Genomic DNA, 24,647 nt, shown 5'->3' with positions numbered 1-24,647 from the left:
TTACCTTTCAATAGTGAACAAAACCATAGATTGACAATTCATTTCTATTTAGCTCTAACTTCTCCCCACTGGCCGTATTTTCACTCTCCACCACCCAGAGACTGCCATCTTACTAATGCACTTGCTCATTCCTTCCCTAGTTTAACAATGACTCCTGTACACTTGCCCCCTGAGGCTATGCCACTGTGTATTTTTGCATGTACCCCTCCACTGTCTATTTGAAGAAGTCGCTGTAGTATCCATCTAAAATTTTATCTGCTTCTACCAGTATATCCACTTACGTTAATCTATATGTATTCTAACAAACAGATACTATCAGAGGACTGCTGACTTCTGGGATAACCTAAAATTGTACACTTTTTCAGCGAGAAGAAAGCTTACTTTTAAGAGGACAGTTTTATGGAATTTCTGCATCCGTTTGAATTGGCTGAAAGAAATACGAAAATATTTGTGTCTGTGCATGACTGTGTTTATCTGTATGCATGCACAAAGCTATGCAGGACATTTATGTAACGTTTAGGGAGTTAGGCTTGTGGAGCGAGAGGACCCAAGAATCATTGTGGCTATATGGAACAAAAGATGAATAACAGATCTTCACCGCATGAGTGGCTGCCAGTTAACCCCTTATCAAATTACATAAGAGAAAGAAAGGAAGTTACCGTCTGGTTATCATTAGCATATCTGTCTTATTGATCATGACGTGGGTAAAATATTTGTATTTTGCAAATCTTCCATTTTCCATGACCTAAAAGAAAAAAGTGAGAGACAATGAGAAAATTGGTAATATTCCTACTGTAATGCAAACAATGTCTTATAGTCCTCTAAGAACCATTTCTCAATGGGGCAAACCATGGACATACAGAAAATGGATTTCATTATTTGTAAAATCACTGCTGTTTCCTTTTTAAAAGCATCGACTTGCACTACTTTATTTAAGATTACTCGGTTGCAGCAATGCCAGCCTTTACTGCTAGACTTTTAGAAGCTGATGTTATCTTACAAAGTTTAAATTCAATCTAATGAGGTATTTAACTATTACAGTGACTTTATATTGGAAAATATATTAGTATTTAATATTTGTACAAAAACACATGTAAATACTAACACATATATAAACATATGCATCACATAAATTACTTATTAGCTTCTGCCTTGCCCTAGACATTCCGTATATATCTTACAAACATGCTTTTCTTTGTCCATCTCACAACTCGTTAAAAAATAAAGAGCAGAGAGTTTCTAGACAAACAGGGACCCCAAGGCTTACTTAGCCTTTGAAACAATCTTTATTTTCAAGACTGTTGAAACACTGTCTATCCATGACACTGTTTATTAACAATTGTTTGCTTCAAAAATGTAAATATAACCATATGAAGAAAACAGAGTTATCATTTTAAATTCTATTTTCAGTAATATTTGCTCTGAGGATGGAGTTACTTTAGCTATTTAAAGTATATAGCAGGCTAGCCTACTATTTTTACAGGCAAGGCAAGCAATGTAATTATGACTAAGATCCCTCAAGAAGAGGCATGTTATGAATTTAGCCAAAATGTGAAAAACCATGAAGAAATCCAAGAGAGGATATAAAGGTTTTAGAAAATTGTGTTCCTTGAAGCTGTACCAAAAAACTAAAGTGATTTAGCTTAGAAGAAAGCTAAGAAGTAACTTCATGATGATCTTGGTATAAAAAGTTGGTATTTTCATTTTTATCTGAGAAAGAAGTTAAAAAAAAAAAAAAAACTAAAATAGCAGGATGAGTCATACAGATTAATTGCATGGAAGAAGTTTCTAAATTCAGTGATTATAAAATATTGAGGAAAAGAATATCTTTACTATTTACTGTAGTAGGTAGGGCAAATAAACACAAATACTTTGTATTACAAATGAAAAAGGGACATAAATACAGATTCAGAAAACAATTAACATGAATTACAGTTGTTCCCCCTTATCTGCAGGGGGATATGTTCCTAGACCTCCAGTGGGTACCTGAAACCACAGACAGCACTGAGCCCTACATATATTCTATGGTTTCTCCTATATACATACCTATGATAAAGTTTAATTTATAAATTAGGCACAGTAAGAGACTAATAACCAATAATAAAATAGAACAATTATACTGTAATAAAAGGTATGTGAAGGTTTATTTCTGAAATTTTCCATTTAATATTTTCAAACCATGGTTGGCCAAGGGTAACTGAAACTGCAGAAAGCAATTGTGGATATGATAGGACTACTGTATTAGATAATTTATAAATTATGCAAGTAATTTTGAAAACTTAGATGAAATGAACTATGTTTTAAGCAATATAAATTATTAAGAGGAAGAAGCATCATGAGTAGAAATTATTTGTGAATGACAGTACATTTGGAAAAGCCAAGCACACAAAACCCAGTAATCAATTTGGAAATGGAAGAGAAACAAATCCTGTTTACAAGGGTAATAAAAAAGATAAATATTTACCCATAAGTTTAGTAAATAATGTGCAGAATACAGGTGATAAAAGCCATACCACTGTATTCAGGGGAGTAAAAGAAATTTTGAAAATGGAAATCCATATCTTATTCTTGGACATAAAAAATTATCATAATAAAGATGTTATTGACTCCTAATTTTCTCACACATACACACACACACACACACACACTTCATGTGATCCCAAGATGGTGGTTTTTGGAGCACGGGGTAGGAGGTAAAATGTGATTTGTCAAAATTATACTAAAACTTATCTAGGAAAAATATGCGGTAATATCCAGTAAATTATGAAAGAAGAATGAGAAGAGCTACTCTAGCAGACATTAACGCAATTTATAAAGCTGCAGTAGTGAAACAGTTTGGTGCTGGTAAAGTATATGCAGACATATCAAAGGAAAAAATACAGATTGCAGAAACTGACCATATGCATATAGGACATTATAAAATCCTATCCAATTACAGAAATTTATTAAATCAAGACAGCACTTCAAATCAGTGGGTAAATACATGCATTATCAAATAAATGGTGTTTTAAGTAACTCATTGGCTAAAGCTGTATCCTTCTCTCTATATATCCAATCAATTCTACATGGATCAATGATTTAAGTATACAAAACAACTATAAAAGTACTAGAAAAAAATAATATTTTAATAATCTTGAAGTGGGAAAGGCCAAAATATAGCAAAGTCCATAAAACACAACATAAAAAATTGTTAAGTACATAGAACTTAACCACTACTGAATGGCAAAACGATAAGCAAATAAACAGTAATTAAGTAAAATAACGCAAAACTCAAAGGACAATTTAGGAAAATATTTGTCAATACAGAGAGAGTGAGTCAATTTCAAAATAGACAATTCTAGCAATTTGAAGAAACCGACAGAAAATGAGTAAAGCAGTAGAAAAATGTGTGAAGAATATGAACAGGTAGTTCAGCAAAAAACAAACAATATCTGACTGATAAACATGAGAAAATATTCACTATAACTCAAAATCAGGAAAATGCAAATCAATTAAACATACCATCTGAGTTAGCAATTCCACTGCTAGAATTTATCTTAGGCAAAAGTATGCCAAAATAGACATATAAAAATATTCACAGCAATATTGTATTAAAAGTACAAAATCTAAATATTCATTAATAGGGTATTAGTTAAATTCATGTACAGCCATACAATGGGGCATTATGAAGTCATAAAAAAGAGAAATGAAGACCTGTGCATACTGACATAGATGTATAAGATATATAGTAAATAAAATTATACTACAAAAGAGAATGTATAGAATGAAAAGTAGAAATGCATACATGTACATATACTTGTACATATATAAGAAACTTCTAGAAGGTATACATCAATCTATTAACAGCAATGATCTCTGGGCTTTTGAAGCATAATGGTGGAGGTAGAAGTTAAGCTTTTTTTAAAAATTTTTACATTCTTTTATTGTTTCAGTTTTTTGATATCTGAAAAGAAACTGGCTTACAAAGATTCATTTTCTTTTGTTCCATGTGGCCAAGTTTAAAAATCAAGAATACAAATGTTGACCTCCTCAAGAATACCACAGCTAATAGAATTCAAGAGCCTACATGCACCATTAATAGATCCTAACCTTCAAATAATTTAAAAGCTATGGTTTATTCCAAGAACCTAACTTTTATTTCCATATTATGCTAAGTTTGGGCATTGTAATTAAGCCTACCTCTCATCACTTTCTACTTTTCAGACCCAACTTAAATCAAATCTAATCTGTGCATATAAGCAGTTAAACCAGTTTCGATAGTCACAACAGCATCTGGTATAAGTAAGAAATAAAGAAAATCCAAAGAAAGTAATTCATATAATGCTTTCCATCCAAAACCTTAAATGTAACACTTGAAAGATGAATGAGCTTACGGTCATAGTAGTCTGCTTTGAAACGTAATCAACTGTATCCTTTGTTATTAGAGTGACTGTAGTTGAATAAATGTCAAAGATAACTCATCACACGGCAAAATCTTGCTGCTCAGTGTTCATTATAAACATGAGAATACGGAATGAGAACATTATAAACAGGATCCAAAACTTTGAAACTGAATCCACAGAAGTTATGGGAGAGAACATCACACTGCAAAAAGTCTACAAATGTCACATTGTAGTCACAAATTCCTGCCTGACTTTATAAATGCATTATATATTAAGCTTTAGACTTCTCAAAACATCATTTTTTTTAGGGAAAAAAACCCAGAATTTTAGACCTGAAAAACTCCTATTGTTCATCCAAACCAATCTCTTCCTTTTACACACAAAGAAACTGAGGATCAGGAAGTGTCTAATGAATCTTCTAAATCTAAATTTTCACCATCTTGTGTAATTAGGTAAGAGGACATCTAAGTGACTTGCTTGGCAAAGGTGCAAAACTGGGCTCAGAAAACTGGATTCTTCACTTCTAATTCCAGTGCATTTCACTATACCAAACATATCATGATGTTTCCTCCTTATGGTATCAGTCATACTTTCCTCATGGTACCTCAAAAAATATCTCTGATATCCTGGATACTGATAGTTGCCGAGGTAGGCTGCTAATTTTTTACAGGTCGACAGTATTCAAATAATCTAGTATCAAAAATCCTATCTTCCTCCATCCCAAACAGATGCTAGGTATACATGGTTCTACTAAAATAATTTGATAGCCTTTAAAATAAAGGAAGAATTAGCAAAATCAGGGTTTAGGAATTATCATGTAGGGCCTTTACATAAAGACGAAGATTTGGCTGAAATATGAAGGAATTAACAATGCCAGTACTTTAGACATGTTAGCCTCATTTATACGCTTAAATGTGAAAGGAAAAACTTTTTTTGCCTTATTCATTAGGAAGTATATATACAAATTACCTATCATCGTTTAAGAATTACTGAAAGAAATAAACAAAAACACAATGGAAACTGCATTCATTATATACAATTGTCAGAATCTATAGGTAATAATTAAAAAATATGTTTACTGGTAAACATGTCCTTTTGCATTTAGAAAAGATGAGTACATAAACCATACTTTATTAGACATACATAAATTCAAACCAAATTAATGATACATTTGGAAACATAAAAAAAGTGGAACTTGAAGGACAGAGCCATGGTAACAGAGACATTTCTAACACTCTCAAATCATCCAAATGTTAGGAAGAAACAGAATCCCTTAACAAAATACTTCTGAGAAATGCAAAATATGAAAAGATTAAAAATAGGAATAAATCACTAAAATAAAAGGCCTTAAGCCCCAAAGAATGTGTTAATCATTAATGGGAAATATATTTAAGAAAATTTGTTAAAGGACAAGAACATGTTGTTCAGCAAAATAAAAAACCCAAATCTAATCAACCTCTGACTCATTTGGAAGACAAGTGTTGCAAATAGGTATGAATGAGAGTTTTAAAAATACATAGCAAAAATGGGGGGATTAAAAACATGATATTTGGCCGGCCATGGTGGCTCACGCCTGTAATCCCAGCACTTTGGGAGGCTGAGGCAGGCAGATCCCCTGAGGCCAAGAGTTTGAGACCAGCCTAGCCAACATGGTGAGACCCCGTCTCCACTAAAAATACAAAAAATTAGCTGGGTGTGGTGGCAGGTGCCTGTAATCCCAGCTACTTGGGAGGCTGAGGCAGGGAGAATCATTTGAACCTGGGAGGCAGAGGTTGCAGTGAGCTGAGATCGCACCATTGCACTCCAGCCTGGGCAACAGAGCAAGACTCCATCACAAAAACAACAAATAAAAAACAAAAAAACATGAAATTCATTCAGATGAAAGATAAAAATGAATACTACCTAGCAAGAAAATATACTAGATAACAAATAAATGGCCTTATAGATTGGTTAATTTGAGGGTTCAGGAGAGGAGTGGGAAAGAGGAAGCATTTATGAATAGATTCTACTTAAAATGGTAAATACTGCCATTTTAAAACTAAGAAGTAAATAGACAAATTGTTCAAAACAATCTTATCTTTAGAGAAAACTCAGTCAATAAGTATAACTTCCTTAGAGTTATATGATGAATGTTTAGGGATAAAGAAGGTTTTACTAATTCACTTCAAACCTCAGACTTAAGTGCCATGGCCAGGAAAAAGAAGGTATTCAAGCGAGCTTCATAATCAAATATGGTAGAAATTTATGACATCAAAACTTAATGATTTCATATCCTTGAATGAGAATAAATATAAACAAGAATAAAGAACTGACACGTAGCTTACCTTGTGAGGTAAGTTGGTTTTCAGAAAATAAAATCTTATTGATTATATCGTCAAATCTGAAGAGCAACCAGTACTTATTTTATCCCTCATACCTTCATCTTCTCTCATGCCAATATGCTATCTTGACTGTTAGCAAAACCATATGTATAGACTATACTGAAAGCTTAGACAGGGCAGGAAAGCTGAGCATAACCTTTGACATAAAATCAACTGAAAGAAACTACTATATCTTAAGAGATATGAATTGTTGTCATCAACTAGTACCACCAAAAGCCTGGAGAAGGAAAACAACTATGCTCACGAAATAGTTATGTGTACTGACAACAGCAGACCGTCAATTAACAGACTTAATATATTCTAGGAGAAGGGCCAGAGTGGGTGCATCAAGGGTAATATAGGTGCACAGTAACAAAAGTCTCACTAAAGCAGTTCAGCAGAACCTCTACTGGATCAACATTTATGGGTCCACCATATTATATATCCCTGGAAGCAGCAGTAACATATCTTTTAAAATACTGTATAATTCAGAGCAGTTCAAATCACTGAGGTTTTACTGTTTCAACTGCTTGCCAATTAGTATGTGGAAAACTGTCATGGTATTTTAACTACTCAATTAACCTTGAAAGGAAAAAAATACTCTTTTTAAAATTCTTAAAATCTCTTCTTTTAAATTCTTAAAATCTATTCTTTTAAGTTCTTAAAATCTACTCTTAAATAGAATAGATTCTTTTATCTTGGCAAAGAGGAGAAAAATGAGGAATTTATATAATGATGACTAAGAACTTGCATAAACTGGTATTCATCTGGAATAATAAAAATATAATGAGTTATTATTAGGCACCATGCTAATAATTACTGGCATATCTAATTTTATTATACTCCACTTTATTGTATTTCCCAGATATTGTATTTTTTACAAATTGAAGGTTTATGGAAGCTCTGCATCAAGCAAGTCTACAGGCACCATTTGTCCAGCAGCATGTACTCATTTCTTGTCTCTATGTCACATTTTGGTAATTCTTACAATATTTCAAACTTTTTTTATCATGATTGTATCTGTTATGGTGATCTGTGATCACTGATCTTTGATACTTCTATTTTATAGTCCTTTTTGAGGTGCCATAAACTACACCCATAGTGAACTTAATCTATAAATGTGTGTGTTCTGACTGCCCCACCGACTGGACGTTTCCCAAATCCTCTCCCTCTCCTTGAGTCTATTACCTGAGTAACAATATTGAAATTAGGCCAATTAACAGCCCTACAATGACCCTTAGGTGTTCAAGTGAAATGAAGAGTTACATGTCCATCACTTTAAATCAAAAGCTAGAAACGACCAAGCTTAGTGAGAAAGGCATGTCAAAAGCTGAGTTAGGCTGAAAGGTAGTACCTCTTGTACCAAACAGCCAATTTTGAATGCAAAGGGAAAGTTCTTGAAGGGAAGTATTATGAAAGTGTTACTCCAGTGAACACAAGAATTATAAGAAAGCAAAACAGCCTGACTGCTGATATGGAGAAAGTTTTAGTGGTCTGGATAGAAGATAAACCAGCCACAACATTTCTTCAAGCCAAAGCCTAATCCAGAGCAAGGCCCTAACTCTCTTCAATTATATGAAGGCTGAGAGAGGTGAGGAAACTGCAGAAGAAAAGTTAAAGCTAGCAGAGGTTGGTTCATGAGGTTTAAGGAAAGAATTCATCTACGTAACACAAAAAGCACAAGGTGAAGCAGCAAGTGCTGATGGAGTAAGCTGCAGCAGGTTATCCAGAAGATCTAGTTAAGATTACTGACGACAGTGGCTTCACTAAACTACAGATTTTCAACATAGATGAGACAGACTTCTATTGAAAGATGCTATCCAGGACTTTTCATAGCTAGAGAGGTCGATGCCTGGCTTTAAAGCTTCAAAGGACAGTTGGATTCTCTTTTTAGGGGCTAGTGAAGCTGGTGACTTCATTTTCTTTAGAGACATGGTCTTGCTATGTTGCCCAACCTGGACTCGAACTTCTGGGCTCAAGGGATCCTCTTGCCTCAGCCTCCCAAATAGCTGGGACAACAGGTGGGTGCTACCATGCCTGGTGCAGTTGGTGACTTTAAGTTGAAGCCAATGTTCCATTCCAAAAATCCTAGGGCCCTGGCCAGGTGAGGTGGCTCACGTGTGTAATTCCAGCACTTTGGGAGGCCATGGCGGGTGGATCACTTGAGCATAAGAGTTCAGGACTAGCTTGGGCAACATGGTGAAACCCCATCTCTACAAAAAAATTTTTAAAAAATTAGCCAGTTGTGGTGGCACATGCCTGTAGTCTCAGCTACTCAAGAGGCTGAGGTGTGAGGATCAACTAAGCCTGGGAGTTTGAGGCTGCAGTGAGCCAAGACCGTATCACTGCACTCCCGCCTGGGAGACAGAGCAAGACTCTATCAAATAAATAAATAAATAAATAAATAAATAAATAAAGTGCCGGGTGTGGTGGCTCATGCCTGTAATCCTAGCACTTTGGGAGGCCGAGGTGGGTGGATCACCTGAGGTCTGGAGATTGTCACCAGGCTGGCCAACATGGTGAAACCCCATCTCTACTAAAGCCCGTGTGGTGGCAGGCGCCTGTAATCCCAGCTACTCAGGAGGCCCAGACAGGAGAACTGCTTGAACCCAGGAGGTGGAGGTTGCAGTGAGCCGAGATTGCACTATTGCACTCCACCTGGGCGACAAAGCAAGACTCTGTCTCAAAAGAAAAAGAAAAAGAGAAAAAGAAAAAAAAGAAAAAAATCCTAGGGTCCTTAAGAATTACACTAGAGCTATTCTGCCTATGCTGTATAAATGCAACAACAAAGCCCAGATGACAGCACATTTGTTTACAGCATGATTTACTGAATATTTTAAGCCCACTGTTGAGAGCTATCACTCAAAAAAGTATTACAGCTCATTGACTATGCACCTTGTCACTCAAGAGCTCTGATGAAGATATACAAGATTAATGTCATTTTCATGCCTGCTAACACAACCATCCATTCCACAGCCCCCATGGATCAAAGAGTAATTTCAACTTCCAAGCCTTAGTATTTAAGAAATACATTTTGTAAGGCTATAGCTGCCACGGGGAGTGATTCTTCTGATGGATCTGGTCAAAGTATATTGAAAACTTATGGAAAGGATTCACTATTCTAGGTGCCATTAAAAACATCTGTGATTCACAAAACAAGGTCAAAATGTCAATAGTAACAGGAGTTTGGAAAAAGTGGATTCCAGCCATCATGGATGACTTTGAGGGTTCAAGACTTCAGTGGAGGAAGTAATTGCAGATACGGTGCAAATAGCAAGGGGATTAGAAGTGCAGCATGAAGAGGTAACTGAATTGTTACAATCTCATGATAAAACTTGAACAAATGAGAAACTGCTTCTTATGGATGAGCAAAGAAAATGGTTTCTTGAGATGGAATCTATTCTCGGGGAAGATTCTATGATTGTTTAAATGACAACAAAGGATTTAGATTATTCCGTAAAAATAACTGATAAAGCAGCAGTAGGGTTTGAGAGGACTGACTCCAATTTTGAAAGAAGTTCTATTGTGGGTAAAATGCTATCAAACAGCATCAAATACTACAGATAAATCTTTCATGAAAGGAAGAGCCAATCAATGTGGCAAACTTCATCTTAAGATATTACCACAGCTACCCCGACCTTCAGGAATCCCTATCCTAATCAGTCAGCAACCATCAACATCAGGCATGCAAAAAGATGGACTCACTGAATGCTACAGATGATCATCAGGATTTTTTTTTTTTTTTTTAGCAATTATGTATTTTTAAATTAAGGTGTATATATATATATATTTTTAACCACATAATGTTATTGCATACATAATAGCCTACATTGTAAACAATTTTTATATGCACTGGAGAACAAATATATTCAAGTGACTTGCTTTGTTGTCGTATTTGCTTTATTCTGGCGGTCTGGAACTGAACTTGCAATATCTCTGAGCTATGACTGTATATACATTACCTCATTTGTTCTAACCCCAGCACCACCACCAAGATAGGCACTACAATTATCTCTATTTTACAACCTGGAAACTGAGGTCAGATAAGCATAATAAAAAATAATAACTCTAGTAAAAGAAAAAGGCTACAATTGAACTCAGGTTTACTTGGCTCCAGAATCCAGGCCCTTAGCCACAGGGTATTGCTATATCTCAAAAAAAATTTTATTAACAAAATGAATTAGCACAGAAGAACTATATATATTCCAGTAGACTCAGTGGGATCTCATTTTAACAGTTCATTGGTATATGGATTTAGATATCTCACAAACTGTATCATGTCTCTTGCAATGCTTCTAGTTCATGTAATACCTAGGGATCATTATCTCTGTGGAAGATGGGTCATATCTTAGGTGTCTTTGATTCCTAATGTTCTTCAGAGCCTTGCATATAGCAGCTGCACAACAAACAGGAACGAGACTGTGAAGATCTGACATTACAGGGTTGGCCTCTAACGTGGCATGTGTTTTATGCCCCATAAAGCTCACTACAATTATAAGCTCATGAGAGATGAGCAAGAACCTTCAATACTCTCTTCAGGGCTATAACCTACAAGAGTGTCTGAATACATAATAAACAGAAGTATAACAAAGACTTGTAGAAGAAATGAATACATGGCATTAAATCTTTTCTTTGTATTCATATAAACTATGCTACCAAATAAAGCCAGCAAAAATTCAAATACATATATATCTATATGAATATAGATATATATATATGACCATGCATTTTATTCTTTTGGCAACTTATTCCAGAAAGATTAACTTTACATGAAATGTTCAGTCTCCCACATTTGTATTCCAACACTGCATCTTCATAAGATCTCTAACTCAAACTACTTTAGACTTGAAGTATCACAGAAATGTCTAAATGTATATTTCTTTACAGTGCTTCCATAGGGTTCTTTACAGTGATAAATTTTCACCGAAAAATTACCATTACAATTCATTAGAGTCATCATTAGAAGTGACTAGGATATCAATTTCATTTGAATTTAAAACGAAAGATTCTTAACCGACAAAAACAAACAGAACACCAAAAAACACGGTGCTTCCTTTAATAGATGACATTAAATTTTGTTTTCAGATGAGCGAAGAGGCCTCTAATTTGATTTTGCGTAACTGTTTCATTTGGCAAGTGAATGTATCCTTTCACAGAACATTTGGCCAATAAAAAATAGACTCTTCATAACGTATACTAGTTTTCTAACAATGTTGTTACAGCACCCATGTACACACACACAAATATTTCTGAATGAGCTTTACCAAACTCACCTTATGCTGAGAATCTTTGTGTCTATCCAAGGTAACTAGGGGAAGTTACTAGGTAGAGCTCTATCACATCAGTAGAGAAATCATGAGTTGAGTCCTGTATCAGAATTTAGCAACTGTAGCTTAATTAAGGCTGCAGACCTTCTGGCTAATACTTAGTGCACTTTTAGCTGTATTGACAGATCTTTGGTTAAAAAGATGTAAGACTCAAATTGAACCTACCTGGGCTTAACATTTGAGGATTTCTTTTAATGTTATAATGTATTGAATTTTCTATTACAGTAGCATTTATCCTTTCTTATTTACAAATTTAAGGGATGCAATGATGACAAACTGAAAGATCTAGAAATCAAACTCATCTCACTTAAGTTCCTGAATTAAAAAAAGAGAATTAGGCCAGGTGCAGTGGCTCGTGTCTATAAACCCAGCTACTTGGGAGGCTGAGGTGAGAGGATCACTTGAGCCTAGGTGTTTAAGGCTGCAGTGAGCTATGATTGCACCACCGCACTCCAGCTTGGGCAAGAGTGAGACCTTGTCTCAACAACAAATAACAACAACAGAAAGAGAGGGACAGGCCGGGGGTGGGGTGTTGGGGGCGGTGGGAAATGAATAAATTTTACACTTGAGATGAAAGAAAAAACCTGAACCTCCACGAAGTGGAATCATCGCCACCAGAGGAAGACATAATTTATTTCAAAATCTTATTCAAAAATTATTTTTATATAACACTGGAAGGTTCTAAGTGGGGTTCGTTACTCTATTTTGGACTCTACTGGTCCAAAATATAGTGGTACACACTATTAAATGTTCAATATTTAGGCCTTTGAAAATAATGTGACAAAGTCTCTCCAAGAGATTCCTGCTAAACTAGTAAGATATGATAACTGTATCCAAAAATCCATGGAAATCTTTTCCATGGAATCTGCTTTATTTGAGATGCTAAGAATTCTAATTTGCCTGAATAACACAATTTGGCTCTCTTCAGTGTTCTCATCCCATTCAGAAGTATCCTTCTGGAGAGGAAGAGCTATAAAATGAAGAGAGAAGTCCAATAGCCTTTGTCTCCTAGTTCTTGTCCACTTACTCAAATTTTCAGATGAAGCCAGGAAGTGTCGGCACTACTCTGGTGATCTGCCTGCTATAGTAAGCCCTTCCTTCCAGATTAGTAGTCATTCTCCTCCTGAAGTAAAAGGAAAGACCACGTCGGCTGAAGGCAGTTATCTTCCAATTGCTATTAAGGCAGTGTTTGAAGCTAATTATAAACATCTGTAATTTCTGAAAGAAAAGAAATAAACAAGACACAAAAACAGCCTCCCTTCTGTAACAACTTCCATGATGGCAGTTATAGTATTTCTGTAAAGGATTCAAAGACAACATAGATAAATTCAAAAATACCTGAAATGTTTAAGAACACACTATACTACACCCACAGGACAACTCAGCTGTCAACATTCAGACACAATGAAGGACACAGGAATTTTATACACACACATACCCAGGCATACACATTTTAAAAGATTTATTTAAAGGGAAGAAACATTTTTTAAAAAGTATAGAGTCAAAAGGTAGAAATGTTTAACGAAAAAGAAAAAAGCTTCTACATTAGGTATACAAACAAAAAACCCAGAGCAATGGATCACGTCTGAAATCCCAACACTTTGGGAGGCTGAAGTGGTAGGATCGCTTGAGCTCAGGAGTTCAAGGCCAGCCCGGGCCAGATAGCAAGATCCTGTCTCTACAAAACATTTTTAAAAATTAGCCTGGCATCGTGGTGCATGCCTGTAGTCCCAGCTACTTGGGAGGGTGAAGCAGGAGGACTACTTGGGTCTAGAGTTTGAGGATACAGTGAACTTATTCAAGCCACTGCACTCCAGCATGGGGAACAGAGTGAAACTCTTGTCTCCAAAAAAAAAAAAAAAAAAAAAAAAAAAGAGTTCTGCTAGGTCTTTACGTGCTCCATAAATAAAGACTAGGTTTCCAACTGGGGATATTTCTAGGAGCGGTATGCTTTTTTTAATCTTTAGAAGTTAATGCTGCTGCTTATAAAAATATGTAGTAATAAACATACGTGTGCATGTGTCTTTATAGCAGCATAATTTATAATTGTGTGTTTATTGCAGCACTATTCACAATAGCAAAGACTTGGAATCAACCCAAATGTCCATCAGTGACAGATTGGATTAAGAAAATGTGGCACATATACACCATGGAATACTATGCAGCCATAAAAAAGGATGAGTTTGAGTCCTTTGTAGGGACTTGGATGCAGCTGGAATCCATCATTCTTAGCAAACTATCACAAGAACAGAAAACCAAACACCGCATGTTCTCACTCATAGGTGGGAACTGAACAATGAGATCACTCGGACTCAGGAAGGGGAACATCACACACCGGGGCCTATCATGGGGAGGGGGGAGGTGGGAGGGATTGCATTGGGAGTTATACCTGATGTAAATGACGAGTTGATGGGTGCAGCACAGCAACATGGCACAAGTATACATATGTAACAAACCTGCACGTTATGCACATGTACCCTACAACTTAAAGTATAATAATAATAAATAAATTATAAAAAAAAATATGTAGTAAAACATAAAATAGCAATGTATACTTTTGGGTCATAACCAGGTGAATAAAAAATTTAAAAAGGAAATATACCATAAATGGTGAGGAGAAAGGATATTTTTTTTCTTTTCTATAGTTTCCTGCTTTTCTCTATGAGCATACTTTAATGAATAAAATAATCTACTTAATGTAGAAAATAACTAATGTTGAAAAATTTCCTATCTTTATAAAATACTAAAGTCAACTGAGAATCAATGTCAGCAAATGGATTCACAGGAAGTTTTTAGCTTTTCCCATGGAAATGCAGGTCTGTAAAATTTTTAATTCATAGAAATGCCAAGTTTTATTGAATATACTCAGAAAACCTTTGTAGACATAATGTAGTTAACAGATTACTGATAAATGATAATTTATAGAAGAAAAATATAACATGCTCAATTAAGATAAATTGAATATACTTAGCTAAATCTCTGACTATCCTGGTTATGTTTTTAAAAAACAAAAATAATGCCTATAATATTTTCAGTGGTCATATATTTGAGGATCTCTAAGATCCAGAAGAATGGCATAATGCAATTCAGTAGAAATCTTTACAATTTCATTGCTTAAAACATGTGTAAGCAATGAAGAAGATTCATCAAAAGCCAGTTTTATAACATTGTTAAACGTGTGTTTTAAAATTGATATTTGGAGGTAGATTGTTGCTATATATTGGTTGCTATGGAATAACTGCTAAATAATAATACTTATGGAGAATGATAAATATTCTGCCATGTTAAAACAAACCAGACAATAAATCCGTATGAAAATCATAAATTATTCTAATTAGTTCTCTTAACACAGACCTATTTGAAATTGTTTTACTTTCCTTTGATGCAGGACTTTCTGTTTTGTATAATGCTGGCTGTACTGACTGTACTTTATGAATTCACAAATTCATTCACTAATATTAATGATTAACAGCATAAGCATTTTTAATTGATCTCCATTTATTCCAAAGGTGCTGGAATAAATAAAATTAACATTTTCACATATCCATCATAATTATTATTTGAGCTAAATAATGTGTGTACACTTAATGTCACCTGATTTAGATCCATAAGACTCTTTACTATTTTGCAAGGAAATCTCGGAAACAAAAAGCTGAAATTTGAAGATGCAGTAGAAAATACTCAGTAACAGTTGGGATGGCTGTTTCTGGTCCTTCTCCCACCACCATAAAAAAGCTGATTGCAAAATTTCATTACAAGACTTAAATCAGACAAACTAGTAGCTACTATAGCAGTCATTTATCATCTTGAGACACAGAAACAACAGAGTATTTTTCATATTGAATATTGATGTCTTCGTCATAAGTATGCAATGGCTCCAGCTGTACATTTAAATAACCTGAACTTAAAATCAACATCCAACACTGCATCAGTGATATGTATTTTGAATAGTTTCAAAAACTAAAATTTATAAAATATTGATTATTTTAAATAAACAAATTAAACATTGACTTCCTTTTCTATAATACTGAAAACTGGCAATATTATTCTGAATTTACATTTGTTTTATCTATATCCAATGTGAGTACTAATTAATTTCATTTACAGGCTTAGATTATTTATCCATGGTTATGAGTGTCCACAATCAGATTTTTTACAAATTTTTCTTCCTGCCAGTTTTCAATATGTTACTCAAGTGTCAGGCAGACACAAAGCAAAATAAGGAACCTCTAGGGTAATCACTCCCTTAGGGAAGAGAACCTTCCTTCCCATTTTCTATACATAAGCAATTATCGTGCAGAAATCTGGAACATAAATGAAGTTAAAGCATATGGAAAGGTGTGGCATTACATAATCAATTTTCAAACATAGCTTTCTCACTAGACTTTCCTGTTAGATACCACCATTTTAAAAGTTCTAGCTAATTATAGAGCCACTGATAAACAAAAGAAGAGTTCATCTTATTAAAATCCAAATATAATTTCATTTTCTATATATTTGATAAGAATTAAGTATATTTTTGTCTAGATCTTCTATCTCCATCAAGAGAACAATGGTGTAAAACAAAAGAGCAATTCTGTCTTGAATTTTTCTCTGGTAAAAGCGAAAAAAAAAAAGTTTTTTTTCAAGACTGGAACACAATTAATACCTGCCCTCAAAGAGGCTTGAAAAGATAATTTCACGGTGGCAGAAAAACCAGGGCAATTACACTGTTAAAGAGCACATTTCATCTCTTAAGGGCTAAAAACTGAAGAATGATGAAACTCTTAATACCACATGAGCAATGTTTACTAGTTACTAGAATAATATCTAAAATATTTTTACTGTTGAAGATATCTTAAATAAACGTAATCCTACCTCCGATTTTCTTTTCATGAAAACGGTAAATCACTGCTAACCACAACTTTTTTTTCCGATAAATTCTTAAGGAATGAAAGGTTAAGATCATCTTTATGAATCCCATTCCATGAAATTGTCACAGGCCAAACACAGTAAATTTGGGAAATGTCTTGCAAACAAGTTAGTTCCACAGTCTCTTTTACAAAGGCCTTGTGCCTAGCAAAGTTGGAATGTAAGAAGACAATGAAGAAACTTCCAGACTCTTCCTTCCTTAGGTATACACAAAATACAAAACTAGGCAGTATTCTTTCTAGATTTTAGAAGGAGCAGTAAGTTTTGTTTGATTCTGGCCCAGGGTGAGAGAGGAGTGGGTGTGCAACAAATACAAAGTCGGTATCCGATACTAGTAGTGACTATTTTAATGGTCACTATTTTTATTTACTTATTCTAAAAAGATAAAAATACTACAGCGATTAAAACAATAATTGAATTTTTGATGTTTACATAATAGTTTTCAAAAAGAACTTTTTGATGTTTACATATTAGTAAGTTTGTTTTCAAACAAATTTTACATACGTAACCTTGATTTCTATTTAATTTGAATGAATTCTGCATAGGAAGAAATTTCAAAACAGCTGATTTTTTTTCAGTTTTTTTTTGCAGTAATCTCAATATTTTCAAATTTAAAGTAGTCACTTTCAAAAAACACAGCGAATGATTTATAGAAATAAAACTTGATAAACCTAAGAATTAGAGGAGACTAAGAAATCATGTGCTGAATCAGTTAAATTAAATTACCAGTTGCTTATACTGAGCTTCCGCTGTAGTAGGCCAGCTACCTACTACAGCGGAAGCTCAGTATAAGCAACACGATTAGCAGAAGTCTAGATAAATGTTCCTTTGTTGATCCGAAAGCACAGCAGTCATAGGGATTAAACATTCTAACTACCAATGATCATTTACATAGAATTTTTTTAATGTACATCTGATATATTAGAGAAACAGGACAGTTTCATCTATGTTGAAATTTTTTAAAAAACCTTTATTACACAAAACATAAAATAGATTTACTAATGGATCTTTCAGAGATATATGTAACATTTTCCCTAACATTACACAGAAAAAATATATATAGTTTACGATAGAAGTTTCCAAATATTCTGAATTCATAATAGAAATACAGTAGATGCATATACAAATTAATAAGTGACTATAAGGACTATTAAAACCAACTTTGTTTATTGTTTCACAAAAAATAAGTGAAACAAAACAATAAAGAGTAAAGCAAAGACACGAAAGAACGGCTTTTTTTCATTCTCAGACTATAAATTATTTTACTATCTAACCTTCCATGAGAGGCCATGACTGTTTTTTTATAATAGTAGTTCAATCTATATGATTTGGGGATAGAACAACAAATTCACACTGCTTTAGATTGCATATGTTTATTATTATTAAAAGAAATTTGACAAAAATATCTTTAAAATAATAAATATAAAACATTAAATGACTATTACTATTTTCTTCCTTTTTTTTTTCACACAGTGGCATTACATTAAAACCCAGAAAATTTACAGAGACCATTAAAAAAAGGCATTTTGCTAACAAATAAGAAGGTAATCTAAAATAAAACCAGTGAACATCAAAATTATATTTAAGTCTAACTTGAAATCTTAAAGACAAACTATGTAACACAAAGCTATAAGCAAATCTATAATATGTTGGATGCGCTACTTTGGATGTAAGATACATTTTTTTTCTGTGCTTAAAGAATACAATTATTTTGCTTTATGAAGATGTGTAGGAAAACATTTGAAAAGAAAACGTGTTTTACCTCCCTCTAAATGGACATATGGGCATTATGGTATAAGTCATACAAAACATGGTAATGAAACATTCCAAGTAAAATAAAGAACATATGAATTTTAACGGTTTAGATCTGACTCATCATCATCACCATCATCATCATCACTACTGCTACTGTGAGTCATAATCCACTCCCTGCAGAACTGAATTTTCTGTAAGCATGGCAAAGGAAAGAAGAAGCACAAAGGTTAGTAAAGTATGGCAAATTGCTTGAAAACATGTAAGATTATGAAATGTTCAAAGAGTGAGAATAATTTTAAAGCAGATTTTTTCAGCTATGACTCAGGCTGTAATTATGGATATAATATTCCATAACTTAATAGACCTAAGACAATTCCACTAGTTGGTACAAACTCAATGTATAAATTGGTTTGATGATATCAATAAGGTATTCTGTGACTACATTAAAATTACCATTCTATTTCTCTAATAGGCAACTTTGACCAGCAGGAAACACTGTAATAATGTACTACCTTCTAGATAGAAAGGTGCACAATAAAAGAATGTATTTTATATTTAATCATTATATGAGTGTATACAATTTAGTGAATACACCTTTTTTGGAAAATAAGAAAATAACATGAGAAACATTTGAAAGTATCAAATATTTTAAGGCACCTTCATTATATCACTTACATAAAATCTAGGCAGATGAGATGGATTTTAAATCCAGTTTATGTGTCAGCTAATTATTTTCCATAGTACTGGTATTTACATATTTTTAAAGTGTTTGCTAATAATATACTAGAGCTTTGATTTAAAAAAAAAAAAAAAAAAAAACAACCCACTACCACCAAAACAACAATCCACTTTTTATACCTGTAAGAAAAAAATGCTAACTGCAACATCCCAAGGTACTTGGTGAATCCAAATATTTCAGCTAATACTGTGTAAATGCTTGCTGAAAAACAAGTAATGGCTAACAAGCGCTGTGGTTTTTAGTCATTTAAATAGCTCTTTTAGCGATTAATGATGAGACTGACCTATTAAAAATAAATATGTATCTTTAAAAGTACATAGTCAAAAGTCATGTTTTTACATCTCAAAGTTTAAACCTTCAGAAAACAATGGGAAGGTATGTACTTGTCACTGAAATCAAATTATCAGCCATGAGAAATTATTGGTATCTCATGGCTTCCTTGTGGGTTATTATAACGAGCTCACTTATAATGAGGATATATTCCTAAACTCTCCTCAATACTCATCCTTACTTCATACTATATCTGATTTTTAGTCTAGTAAAATGTTAGTAAGTTGTTAATTGTGTTCTAACAAGGGAAGGTAGGTATTGGGTAGAAATACACGTTTCGACTGTATCAGTCACAAGTGACTTCTGCAAATTTACTACCTTCCAAAGAACGATACACTGTCATTGTGGAGACTGTACAATCTGTCCATTAGAGCACAACCTCTTAATAGATTACCAGTTCTATCCCAATACACAATTATTTTGATGCTTTAAAAACATTTTAAATACAGTATAAAATCACTTTGCTAAATATTGCATATTAACTCTACGGTTACATTTTAACATATTAGATAGAAGCCTCAGAGAAAGAGTTAGAAGTATATTTCATGCAATACTATATGTCCTACAATAGGTAAAATACTGAAGTTTAAATCTTTACTCTGATCACATTAAATATCACAGTATTTAAAATATTAAAACTATAAACGAAACTTCATATTCCAATAGTTTATTGCTACCATGAGTATCCGCAACCCTACATAACATAATGATTCCTTGTTTTTTTTCAAACAAATGATTTAGTATTCCACCTCTAAACCACAGAAACAACATGACACTGGTATAGCCTACATATGATTACTAGTTATCTACAGTATAATCCAGGTTTTAAAAAGTCAAATTTACCAAGTAAGAAAGTTGTCTAAACAGATTCTACCTTCAAAGTATCTATTGTTCCAGAAGCCACTTTTTATTATTAAAAGATACTGGTTTGCATGTGAACTGCTTATTAAATCCCACAAGTTTTATACAGACTACACTAGAATAAAGCAGGAAGAGGATCACGGCCATTTAAGCATTTTCAAAGGCAAAGCACAAGAATCCAAGAGTAATTCACAATAGCAGTGTTCCTGAGTTTTGTTTTTCCTTCGGCTTGTGTAATTGGATATAAGGATTATATATCTAGTATAAAAGCTACCAGTGGTTTAATAACCCCACAACAGAAATGGTTTCATTGGTTAAGTAAGTACCACCAATGATGAGGATATATAAGGTACAAAGGCTTTCAACAAATCTAGCAAATCCAGTGCAGAACTAAGAATACCCTATAAAAAAACCAGATTCATTAAAATTCCTATTAAAAGTTACCAATACAAAAGGTTTTTCTTTGTATTCAAAATACTGAAACAGCTGTACGTAGTTTGTAAATTTTAAGACTAAAATCTACTGTTGGCTTTCACTTGCAAAGTCATGCATTAACTTTTCATATCAAACTTTTTGATGCCTGTAAAAAAGAAAAAAAAATCTTATAGTAAATAAATGTACTTTAAAATCTAAGTAAATATAAGAAACTTATAAGTGGAATTAAGTAAAATAGATAAAAGCCCAAATAATTTAATATATATTAAATGGCTACTTAAAAAAAATCTAACTTGACTAAATTAATCTTAATTTATAAGACAGTTCTTAATTTACCTGTAACATCTGATTTCCAGTACCATCCCTCAACCTGTACGGTCTGATAACTCCATCTTCATTGAAGAACCGAGGAGGTCGCAGACTCTCCACTTCAGAAGTCTCTGTAGCTCTAGAGGAAAAAAAAAGGACTTGATTTTAAAAATTATTCAAAAACTTGTAAATAAACTTTAAATGCAATTACTAAAAACAATCTTATTTCAGATTAAATAAAAATATTACAACATTTTCTAATTTTAAATTGTTTTTGTAACATAAATAGTATAAGTTCTCTAGAAAAATACAGAACTGTAGAGAAGTTTAAGTCTCTTGAACTTTCTTTGTGATAATAATCACAGTATTAGCAATTGTTGCTTTTTCTTTTCCTATTACGTTGTCTAGTTTCTTTAGTTCAATGCTAGAAACAAAAAGGGATTGCAAGCATCCTTGTCTCATTCCTGACTATAGGGAAAGCTTCTAAGAGTTTTCTGTCAAGTATAGTTATCAGCAACTTTTTTTTTTTAAAGCACCCCTTATCGAGTCAAGAAAGTTAATTGCTACTTTTAGTTTACCAACAGTTCTTTTTTGTTATTGTTTTTGAAAATCTTAAATAGGCAATGAATTTTAAATAAGAATTTCTTTTCTGGCATTGTTTTGATCCCATGGTATATTTTCCTTAATCTATTAATGTTACAAATCACATTATATAGTTTTCTAATGTTCAAATACTCTCACAGTTCTCACATTCCTACTGGGCTTGATGTGTATTACTGTAAACACATACCCCAATCCTGGGCAACATACCCCGCTCTACAAAAAATAAAAAACTAGTCAGACATGGTGGTGTGCACTAGAAGTGCCAGACACTCAGGAGGCTGAGGTGGGAGGATAGTTTGAGACCCAAGCTACTGCACTCCAATCAGGATGCCAGAGTGAGACCCTGTCTAAAAAAAAAACAAAAAAACAAAAAACACATACTATATACTGCTTATGGTAGTATTAGATTTAACATTTTTGCTTATTTGGTCATAAGTGACCACTCAATTTGTTCACTCAACAAGTATCACATATTCAACAAATATTTATTAAGAGGTCCCCAACCCCTGGGACTTGAACCAGTACTGGTTCGTGGCCTGTTAGGAACTGAGTAGCGCAGCAGAAGGTGAGTAGTGGCGAGCAAGCTTCACTGCCTGAGCTCCACCTCCTGTCAGATCAGCAGCAGCATCAAATACTCATAAGAAGGCGAACCCTATTGTCAACTCCCCATGTGAGGGATATAGGTACACACTCCTTATGAGAATCTAACTAAAGCCTGATCTGAGGTGGAAGAGTTACATCCTCAAACTATCCCTCCTCTCTGGTTTGTGGAAAAATTGTCTTCCACGAAACCACACCTTGATGCCCAAAAGGCTGGGGACCGTTAACATAATATATACACATGCATGAGCATATACATATGAATAAATTCTCCAACTGAAAACAGAATAGGGCCAGGCGTGGTGGCTCACGTCTGTAATCCCAGCACTTTGGGAGGCTGAGGTGGGTGGATCACGAGGTCAGGAGTTCGAGACCAGCCTGGCCAATATGGTGAAACCCCGTATCTACTAAAAATACAAAAATTAGCGGGGCGTGGCGGCATGTGCCTGTAGTCTCACCTACTTGGGAGGCTGAGGCAGAAGAATCACTTGAACCTGGGAGGCGGAGGATGCAGTGAGCCGAGATCACGCCACTGCACTCCAGCCTGGGCGACAGAGCGAGACTCCATCTCAAAAAATAAATAAGTAAAAAAATAAAAACAGAATAGATTTAAAAATATGACCTAACAATACACTATCCACAGGAGACTTGGTTTGGAGTCAAAGACACAAACTGGTTGCAACTAAAAAGGAAAAAACATATGCAAAGTGAACAGTAACTAAAAGAAAGCTGGAGTGGCTATGCTAATGTCAGAAAAAAACAGCCTTTAAAAAAATTCTTGTTAGACACAAAGAAGGGCATTTTATAATGAAAAAGGGTCAATCCATCAAAAAGATAAAAAATTATAAACATATAAGCAGTTAACAAAAAAGGCCCCAAATACATGAAACAAAAACTAAGAATTTAAAAGACAAAAAGGCAATACCACCATAATAGTGGAAGATTTCAGCACCCTATTTTCAAAAATGGATACCAACTAGATAAAAGATCAACAAGGAAAAAAGAGAACTTGAACACTATAATCCACTAGACCTAACAGACGTCTATAGAACATTCAAACCAATAACAGCAGAATATATATTCTTCTCAAGTGGAATGGAACATTATTCAGTATTAGCTATAGATTAGGTCATAAAACATGTCTCAATAACACAAAATTAGCACTTGCTTCTTGGCCTTTTGGCTAACATTGAATGTAAATATAAAACTACTGAAAACAGGCCAGGCATAGCGGCTCACGCCTGTAATCCCAGCACTCTGGGAGGCCCAGGTGGGCAGATCACTTGAGGTCAGGAGTTCAAGACCAGCCTGGCCAACAAGGTGAAACCTCATCTCTACTAAAAATACAAAAATGGCCAGGCGCGGTGGCTCATGCCTGTAATCCCAACATTTTGGGAGGCTGAGGCGGGTGGTTCCTGACCTGAGGTCAGGAGTTCGAGACCAGTCTGACCAACATGGAAAAACCCCATCTCTATTAAAAATACAAAATTAGCCAGGTGTGGTGGCACATGCCTGAAATCCCAGCTACTAGGGAGGCTGAGGCAGGAGAATCGCTTGAACCTGGGAGGCAGAAGTTGCAGTGAGCTGAGATCGCACCATTGCACTCCAGCCTGGGCAACAAGAGTGAAACTCTGTCTCAAAAAAAAAAACAAAAAACAAAAAAAACTAGCTGGGTATGGTGTGTGCCTTTTGCTACTCAGGAGGCTCAGGCAGGAGAATCGCTTGAACCTGGGAGGCAGAAGTCGTAGTGAGCCAAAATCACGCCACTGCACTCCAGCCTGGGCAACAGAGTGAGACTCTATCTCAAAAAAAAAAAGGAAAAAAAAAAGTACTGAAAATATACAAGTATGATATCTGACCACACATAAGAAAACTAGAAATGCGTAAATAAGAGAAATTTATGAAATTTAAAAGTGTGTGAAAATTAAAACATAGAAGCATAAATAACAAAATGTCAAAGAAAAAAATCACAAGAGAAATTCACTACTTTGAAACAAATAAAAGCAAAAATACAATATACCAAAACTTACAAGAT

The 24,647-nt window shown here is 34.2% G+C and overlaps 1 protein-coding gene across 6 annotated transcripts in view; it reads right to left on the bottom strand.

Moving 5' to 3' along the window:
• VPS13A (vacuolar protein sorting 13 homolog A) overlaps positions 1–24,647 on the bottom strand; it is a 243,045-nt gene that overhangs the window by 12,968 nt on the left and 205,430 nt on the right. For 4 of the 6 annotated variants that reach the window (XM_065530725.2, XM_005581971.5, XM_065530724.2 and 1 more), the window contains 2 exons: positions 21,437–21,548; positions 660–745 (listed from right to left, as the gene is read on the bottom strand). In XM_065530725.2, coding sequence (XP_065386797.1) covers positions 660–745; positions 21,437–21,548 — 198 coding nt within the window. Of the gene's footprint in view, positions 1–659; positions 746–18,337; positions 21,246–21,436; positions 21,549–24,647 lie in introns of those variants that run through there. The other 2 variants (XM_005581974.4, XM_005581973.4) reach the window with 2 other exon arrangements.

This window comes from Macaca fascicularis, chromosome 15 (genome assembly GCF_037993035.2).
Source record: "Macaca fascicularis isolate 582-1 chromosome 15, T2T-MFA8v1.1".
In the NCBI taxonomy this organism is placed as follows: domain Eukaryota; kingdom Metazoa; phylum Chordata; class Mammalia; order Primates; family Cercopithecidae; genus Macaca; species Macaca fascicularis.
Note: the sequence above shows the minus strand (reverse complement) of the source record. Positions and strands in the feature narration are given on the sequence as shown.